Below are 8,916 nucleotides of genomic sequence, written 5' to 3'. Positions count from 1 at the left end.
ACAAAAGTGTTGCGTTTATATTTTTGTTCAGTGTATTTAGAACATATACTAGAAGGAACAGAATTTATCTCATTTGACAGCCTAGTTACACAATATGGGATGAACATGAAAAGATTTTTAGAATATCAACAAATTAAATCCATAGTAAAAAAGAAAATTAAACCGGGTCAAGTTGAACTACAAACACCACCAAGTGTGGTTCAATTTCTTACTCTTAAAACCCCCCAAATTACTTTCCAAAAAATACAGAATGCTTTCTAAAACAGATGAATCAATATCACTTCCTATTGCAAAATGGGAAGCGGATTTATCAGTTAACTTAGACCAAAACTTCTGGTCTCAGATTTGCTTAAAAACCTTTCATCTAATTAGAAATCCCAGTCTTCAATTAATTCAATACAAAATACTACATAGAGTGCACTATACAGGTCATCGGATGTTCAAGATGGGCTTTACGTCTACCAACAACTGCTCACACTGCCAAACCAATTCACCGGACAATTATATCCACGCTCTTTGGTTCTGTCCACCAGTTCAGAAGTTTGGGCGCGAGATATGTGAAGACTTATCGAAGTGTCTGAAATGTAACATTCCAACTTCCCCTTTAGTGTGTTTGTTGGCAGCTTAGATAATGTCACTTCAGAAAAGAATATCGCCCATATGGTTTTCACTGCCCTATGCATAGCATAAGGAAAAATAAAGATAATCTTAATTCTAACCAATATAAACTATCTATTAGATTACATTAGTCTTGATACAGCCTCTGCCACCACATCAGATCAATTGCTCTGGGCTCCTTTGATCAGCTCCATCACCTAATGGGGGTGGGAGGTCATAATTTGGTCCTGCCTTCGCTGTTGTGATTGGTGTGGGGGTAGGGACAGGCTTGGGGCGTCGGGGGGTTCCCCAGGAGCATCTTCCTTGGAGGGCTGAACCTGGGGTAGCGGTCACGGCCTATTAAGGGTTCTGTTGGCTCTTAAGTGACGGTTTCCTCGTGGCTGCGTGCAGCGGGGCTAAGGGAGGGTCTGTGCTGACGGACGTGGGTTACTGACCTGGTAGCCTGGCTGCCCCTGGGTGGGTCCGGGACGGGCGTGAAGTTCTGGGGGCGCTCTGTCTCTGGGCTGGGGCCCTGGCTGGGCCTCGGGGGGGTTGTGGGCGGGTGGGTGTTTGGGGGCCCAGCCCTGGCGCAGGGTGCCGCCAGTGCATCAAGCCACCTGGGGGGCTCTTCAACTGGTGGGGAAGGTTGTTACATCTTGCAGGAGGTCTCCTCTCTTCAGGAACTCTCTGCAGGAGGGGGAGATACAGGAGAGGTGGAGGAAGATCTCAGCCTGGGCGTCTATTGTCTTGTGTACTCTGGAAGATGAGTGGATGACGGGGTGGGTGGTTGGGTCGGGTGGGCTGTCCCGGGCTCTGCGGGGTCAGGCGGCGCTGCTGTACTGGCCCCCGGTCCGGATGGGCCAGGACCCCCTTTCCCTGGCGGGTTGCGGAGTATGGGGGTGCCTACTGGGGTCAGCGGGGGAACTGGATCCAGGGAGGGGTCACTTGCCCCTCCCTTCCTTCCCTCCCCATCTTCAGCTGCCTCCCTCTTCCCGCTCCACCACAATCACCCACACATGTAGGGCCTTGGGGTAAGGGTGTGTCACCAGGGTGCAGGGGAGGCATCCCCCCCCCCCCCTCTGTCCCCTTCTGGCTGCCTCTGCCTCAATTTTATCCCACAACTTAGACATTCACATTACTCACACTCTCATTACACATACATATAGGATCTTGGGGGTGAGCACACTACACGGAATCCAAAAGACCATCAGGGTGTACAACCTCACCCCTGGCGTCGTTGCCCACCTCTCAATTTTAAATACATGTAGACATTGAGGGCTATCAGGAGGGGCTATGCGCTTACCTGCTGCTCTCTGGCAGGTAGCTCCATGCCCTCCTGGGTTTATATGCACCTTAGAACACACATGCATCAACACTACAAATGAGCGGGCGGAGGGAGGTTTGGAGTCTTCACACACCCCCGTTCTCTGCGGCCTGCTGGAGCAGGAGGGCTAGGAGGAGCAGTTGGCCGTCCGACTGGGGTCTGGAATGTGGGGCCTCCCTGCTGCTGCGGAGTCAGGGCGGTCTGCTTCTCCCCACCCCAGGGAAAAGGGTAACACCACCCGGGTCTGGGTGCAGTTTCCCCCTCCAGGGGCAAGGGTACCTAGGCGCTTAGAATACGCTTGGGGAGTGTGATTGTGTGTACAGTGTCTCTCTATGTCTGTCTCCACGTTGGGTGAGTGTGGAGTAAGTGCATATGAGAGCATGAGGGTGGGAATGGATGTTTGTATCTGTGTGTGCCTGCTTGTTTGTGTCCATATGTCAGGTCGGGTATCAGATGTCACCTCTCTGGGGACATCTCAGGCCCTCCAAGGTATGGAGGCCTATCTCCCCCCACCACTTCCCCTTCCAGTGGCAGACGCCCTCAGACATCGGTGCATTGGTGGTTCTTTGTGTCCGGGGATGGGACAGGCACACACCAGCTCACTCCTTGGTGGCTGCTTATTCGGGCCTGGGGCTCGCTCGGGCCACTTCGGGGGTGGGGTGCCCCCAGCCTCAGTCACTCTGGCACAGCTGGCTGCCGGCGGAGCTCACGGGCACGTCACCGCAACCCCCCCCTGGCTTCTGCTCCACGGCTGCTGAGTGACCCCTCATCTGGGACTCTCCTCGGCTCTTTCTGGGATAGTGGCGCGGCTGCCCCTCTGTTGGTCTTCCTTGGTCTCTTGTGCTCTGAGGGCCTCTGGATGTCTGGAGTTTTGATCGCTTCCATACCTGCTTCATGCCCTGGAGGACGGGGCTGTGGCTGTGGCTTACGTGCTGCACAATAATGTTTAATATTTAGTATTTACTGTTATATTCCAATATATCATCATGATGTTGTTTATTCTATTGCTCTCTTTTTCTTCTGCTTGTTTTCTTTTTTCTTTCTCAACAGGTGATCCAGGTGATTGATATATGTATTTTTTGTCTGCTTATTTTGTTGGTTTTTGTTTTTTGCCCTTTATCCCCGTCCCTCTTCTCCGCTGTTTTTCCTTTCCCTCTTTCTTTCTCCCCTGTCTTTTCCTCAGTCTGTCCCGTATCTAGCAAGTGAAAATAAAAAATAAAATAAACAATAAAAGGTGAATCAAATAGACCATTACGGCAAGGCTGGGATGGTCCATTTAGTAAAGTAAATCCGTTGTGCATCTTTCTTCGCCTTTAGACAATAATTCTGATGGCAAAAGAACCGAACGGCACAGGCAAGAAAAAAAAAAGAAAAAGAGGGGGACAGACTGACTACTGATGCCTTAAAGCTCTATAGCTCTATAAGTCTGCCTATAGCCAGTTGTTTCGATTATTTGTTGGCTGTGTCAACAACATTATTTGTTTCCTTTTTAATGTCTGCTCCTGATGAAACGACTACTGACTTGTTGAACTGAGGCAACAAACACTTTGGCTGTTTGCAGTGCCCCTGTATAATACCCTTTTGTATAATCTTTACTTCCTGTACTTTTGTATAATCTTTAGTTCTTGGTAAAGCCACAAAAGCTATCCCCACATAATTGTGTGAAGGTTCCAGTACACATATGATGTCTTACAAAGATATGTCTTGGCTCCTACCTCAAAGCACACTGTGCGCTGTCGATCTTACGTGCTTCACAATAATGTTTAATATTTAGTATTTACTGTTATATTCCAATATATCATCATGATGTTGTTTATTCTATTGCTCTCTTTTTCTTCTGCTTGTTTTCTTTTTTCTTTCTCAACAGGTGATCCAGGTGATTGATATATGTATTTTTTGTCTGCTTATTTTGTTGGTTTTTGTTTTTTGCCCTTTATCCCCGTCCCTCTTCTCCGCTGTTTTTCTTTCCCTCTTTCTTTCTCCCCTGTCTTTTCCTCAGTCTGTCCCGTATTTAGCAAGTGAAAATAAAAAATAAAATAAACAATAAAAGGTGAATCAAATAGACCATTACGGCAAGGCTGGGATGGTCTATTTGGTAAAGTAAATCCGTTGTGCATCTTTCTTCGCCTTTAGACAACAATTCTGATGGCAAAAGAACCGAACGGCACAGGCAAGAAAAAAAAAAGAAAAAGAGGGGGACAGACTGACTACTGATGCCTTAAAGCTCTATAGCTCTATAAGTCTGCCTATAGCCAGTTGTTTCGATTATTTGTTGGCTGTGTCAACAACATTATTTGTTTCCTTTTTAATATCTGCTCCTGATGAAACAACTACTGACTTGTTGAACTGAGGCAACAAACACTTTGGCTGTTTGCAGTGCCCCTGTATAATACCCTTTTGTATAATCTTTACTTCCTGTACTTTTGTATAATCTTTAGTTCTTGGTAAAGCCACAAAAGCTATCCCCACATAATTGTGTGAAGGTTCCAGTACACATATGATGTCTTACAAAGATATGTCTCAAATGAAAGCAGCCGGAGGCATTTTGTAAAAAAAAAAAAAAAAACTCTGATCTGACTTTGTCGTCCTGGCAGAGTTCACCCGATGACTTGTTATTTAAAGACTGCACTCCCTTTCACCAGAACATGAGATGACACTTCTGGTAAGAGTTAATCTTTATTTTGTGGCCTTTTTTAATGTTTCAAGAAGAAACGTTTTCTCTATTAGAAGAAAAGATTTCGTCTATTTTCACTTGTTTTGAATCTTGTTTCTGTTTTCTTTCTTTCTGGTGAAGCTATTTATATATTCTACACATGCCAAGGAAGGTGGCCAGTCTATCCTCTGAACCTCATCAACCGTGCATCTATACAGATAATCATCTAGCACAGTAATTCATTGAAACTTCAGCAGCATGATCACCATTTTCTTCCTCATCGAAATGGTCAGCATCATCCCCATCACTGCCATCCTCCTCTTCATCTATTCCAAGCTTATTTCCATCTACCGCTCCAACCATGTGTTGGACAGCTGTGGCCATGCTGTGCTGATAACAGGCTGTGACAGTGGCTTCGGGCACCACCTGGCTCGCTGTTTGGACCAAAAGGGGTTTGTGGTCTTTGCTGGGTGTTTGTCTCCAGGAGGAGCTGGAGCCCAGAGCCTGGTCAGACAGAGTTCCAGTAATCTAAAAATCCTCAAGTTGGATGTCACAAGGGATGAAGACTTGCAGCAGGCAAAGAAAATGGTGCAGGAGAACCTGCCAGAGAAAGGTAGGAGTTTAGCTCAATGGAAAAAATGTATCAAAGATTAGCCATGGCAAAAAGGAGAAAATTGTATTTTATTGTTTGCTTATTTCCATAGATAAAGAAAAGACAAACTTTTGACTTTTCTTTATCTCTTTATCTTTATCTCTTGACTTGTTTTGTTAAATATGTAAGGATAAAATCTCAATGATAGTTACAGATTAAAAGGCAAAGGTGAATAATGAAAAGTCTTGAATCCACAGTAAATCCAGTCTTTTAATTTTTTTAGCTTGTGAGGTCAACTTTCCAAAGGCCAGTTCAGTTTCTGTTTTTGCAAGAAATAAAACTTTTACAAATTTGACAAATAGTGTGGGAAAAAAATAACTTTCTAGTCTATTTGGTCTATCCATGACATGTTGCATGTTTTTTATTTCACATTTAAAACTACATTTCTCTAAAGAAAAAAGTAGGGTCAGTGGGATTTTATTGTTTGTCAGGTCTGTGGGCAGTTGTGAACAATGCTGGGATCTCAGACTGGGCCGAGATCGAATGGAACACTATTGAAGATTTCCAAAACATGGTGGATGTTAACCTGTTTGGATCCATTAGGACATCTATCGCTTTCCTACCGCTGGTTCATGCCAGCAAAGGTGAGTTCCATGTGTAGCTACATTACTGTCCTCACATTTATACTGTAGTGGCGTTATGGATAATAAAGGCTTGTGTAATGTTTTCAGGTCGGATGGTTTTTGTGTCAAGTATCTTTTCCTTCTTCTACTGCTTGAACATGGGAGCATACAGTGTGTCAAAGAGAGGACTGGAGGCATTTGCTGACTGCTTAAGAGTGGAAATGGCTAGTTTTGGCGTGAAGGTACCGAATGGGTGAAAAGATACACAAAAACATCCCATGACACTGTAAAGCATGAAGTAGAAAATTTAGTAATTCTGTGGTACATAAAATGTTATGCCTGTGAGGGGAATGGGAACGAAGTCTTTCTATGAATACGGTTCATTGAGTAAGTGAAGTTGAATTTTTTTTTATTTTAATTACACTGTACAGAGTTGTTTTTGCCAGTGCTGTGGGACACCACATTCTAATGAAAAACCATGGTATGTTTTCATTGGATTTTCCAAGACATTCCAATGCTTATTTATTTTGCTTTTAGGAACAGGATTCAGAGAAACATCTGGTTCTCACACTTGTATAACACACAGAACAATTTGGCTGCTTTGATTCTGTTCATAATTCTATTAATTTACACCAGTGGTTCAAATGCAGCCCCAAACCATGACAGAGCCCCCACCGTGTTTTACAGATGGCTGTAGACACTCACTGTTGTATCCAAAAAAAATGATTCTGTTCATCTAGACGTAACATTTTCAGTGTGAGAAACATTTTTTCACTTATCCAAGTGACTTCTTCAGTCCCAGCTGACTGCAGGTTTCAGAATCAATTATTTGGGATTTGCTTACCTGGATGATTGAGCATGCATCAAGAAAGTCACTGTTGTACCACTCTCCTGACCTTTTGTAAAAATGATGGCCATTTGAACCAAAAATGTCAAATATGGATTCATCACTCCATCAGAACAGTTGTCAAAGCTTTTTAGTCCAGTTCTTGTGTAATTTTCACACCTCAGCCTTTCAGCCTTTTCTCCCTCTTTCCATTCAATAAGAATGGCTTCTTGACAGCCAGCCTTCCACTGAGAACGTTTCTGATTAGGTGGGGTTTTTTTGTTTTGTTTTTTCCCTATTTCTTAAGATGCTTTTCATCTGCTGTAGGATTTTTAAAGGCCTCCCACTTCTCCTTTTGTCCTTAAATGTGTTTTTGCAATGGGCAGCTATTAACATAGTGCCTCTAAATGCAATTTAAACCTGGTTCTTTACTAAGTTACCTGTTACGTATAGACCACAGATGACTAAAATAGCAACCAATGCCCCCCCCAAAAAAACTTTGAAAGACCTTTAGAAAGTCCAGCAAGCTATTGATCAAGACCACTTTGAAAAAAATACAGAAAATTTTGGCTTCTTGGAAACAAAATATAAACAAATGAGGGGTGGCTCAAGACTGTTTGTCTGTTAATGTGTATTTCATTAACAGACATGAAGCTCTAAGTGACCATGTGTTTACCAGTTACGTTGTGACCATTTGAACGAGTCCAGGGCAGAAACCTTGAACATTGTGCAAGCTTTGCCATTTTTCAAAACCACATTGTTTCTCTTGAAACCTAAATCTTTACTTAAAAATGTAAAAATATTAGCTCTGTGTCCTTAATTTTGAGATTATTGTGATCAAACATGACATCATAGTATATATCATAGAAAATTAATTAGAGTATATCTAAAGTTTGCCTAATCCATTTCTTCTTTTTGGTCTAACCCAACAAAAATAGAAGTGAGAAAACAAGTTATGGGTTTACAGGAATCCATGAGTTGGAGTAATTGATACTGATGTGAACACCCATCAAGATTTAATAATACCTGATAGAAGACTCTTTCCTCCTAGTTGAGTCTTTATGCTAAGCTAGCTCAAGTTTCATCAGGAACGCAAATAACCTTTCATAAATGTCATGGATTTGTTGTTTAAGTTAAAACACACACAGAAACACAGATACACACAAAAACGCTGTAAATGGACTAACTGAACATAAACTCCCTTTCAGGTCAGCATCATTCAGCCAGGTAATTTTGGCCAAGCCACTAACATCCTGAAGAGGAAAACTGCTTTGGACATCTGGAACAAACTGGATGATGAGAAAAAACGAATCTTTGGCAGAGAGTACATTGATCTGGCCAATGACTACTTCACGTCAACATGTAGGGTGGGATTCAAGGACGCCGATCCGGTCATCGCAGCAATGCTGCACGCGGTCACATCTGCTCGGCCGAAACACAGATACCTGCTGGTCTCCACCATGGAGATGTTTTTCTTCAGCATCTTCCCATTTCTGCCAACCCTCCTGGCTGATGCTGTGTTTTCTCTCAGCTCAATGTACACATGCAGAAAAGAAATGCTTTATGCTAAGCGAGACCCACAAAATAGCTATCTGTAATACTAAGCTCTTCCTATTGTCTTTAAAAATGTTAAGGACTTAATACACAACATTTATGGCTTTATAATTAATAATACTACTAATAACAATAATAAAAGGTATGAAACAAATATAGCCTCATGAAACAGACTGATCTTGAGACATTTGAAACCCAGTATTCAGCTTAATGCCAGACTACAGATTTAGTGATCACAGGTAGATTTATTCCTAACTTTGAAAGTATTTCCAATTTACTTCCTGTCATTTCAAAATGTATTACTGCTTTTGTGTGTGTGTGTGTGGGGGGGGGGTGGGGGGGGGTGGGGGGGCGTAAATGTTAATTAGCAGGATTATGAGTACGAGTTGTAGCTTGATTTCTGGAGTCTTGCCTGGCTGTTTACCTTCAGGATTTTCTTTTTTTACTTTTTTGGACAATAATTTTAGTATATTAAAGTAAACCATGCAAAACATAACCGTCATAATATGAATATTTTCCTAGTCCGCTTATTTACACAGAATGAACCTGCAATCGAACTGTAGGTTAAAAAAGAGGGACATTCCACATGCTATAACATATTTTGAACTTTGCCACATGGTTGGTATGAGCCTTTACTTAAGTTTACTGACTTTTGGGGGGGGTTGTTAGTGAATTATCAGAAAGAGGTCCTCCAAGGTAACGGTGCAAAATTATGTTCCTCTGGGTCATAGATATAAAAACTGATAT

At 42.7% G+C, this 8,916-nt stretch overlaps 1 protein-coding gene across 1 annotated transcript; it reads left to right on the top strand.

Moving 5' to 3' along the window:
• Positions 1 to 4,832: 4,832 nt before the first annotated feature.
• On the top strand, positions 4,833 to 8,213 carry LOC308394645 (D-beta-hydroxybutyrate dehydrogenase, mitochondrial-like; the record flags this gene model as incomplete). The annotated part of the gene is made up of 4 exons (XM_080879054.1): positions 4,833 to 5,187; positions 5,658 to 5,810; positions 5,898 to 6,031; positions 7,824 to 8,213. The coding sequence occupies 4 exons, from the start codon at positions 4,833 to 4,835 to the stop codon at positions 8,211 to 8,213; spliced, it is 1,032 nt and encodes a 343-aa protein (XP_080735180.1).
• Between the last annotated feature and the right edge of the window lie 703 nt (positions 8,214 to 8,916).

Source organism: Rhamphochromis sp. 'chilingali' (assembly GCF_963969265.1).
Source record: "Rhamphochromis sp. 'chilingali' genome assembly, chromosome: 3".
Classification (NCBI taxonomy): domain Eukaryota; kingdom Metazoa; phylum Chordata; class Actinopteri; order Cichliformes; family Cichlidae; genus Rhamphochromis; species Rhamphochromis sp. 'chilingali'.
The sequence above is the reverse complement of the archived record's forward strand: the minus strand, read 5'-3'. Positions and strand labels throughout refer to the sequence as shown.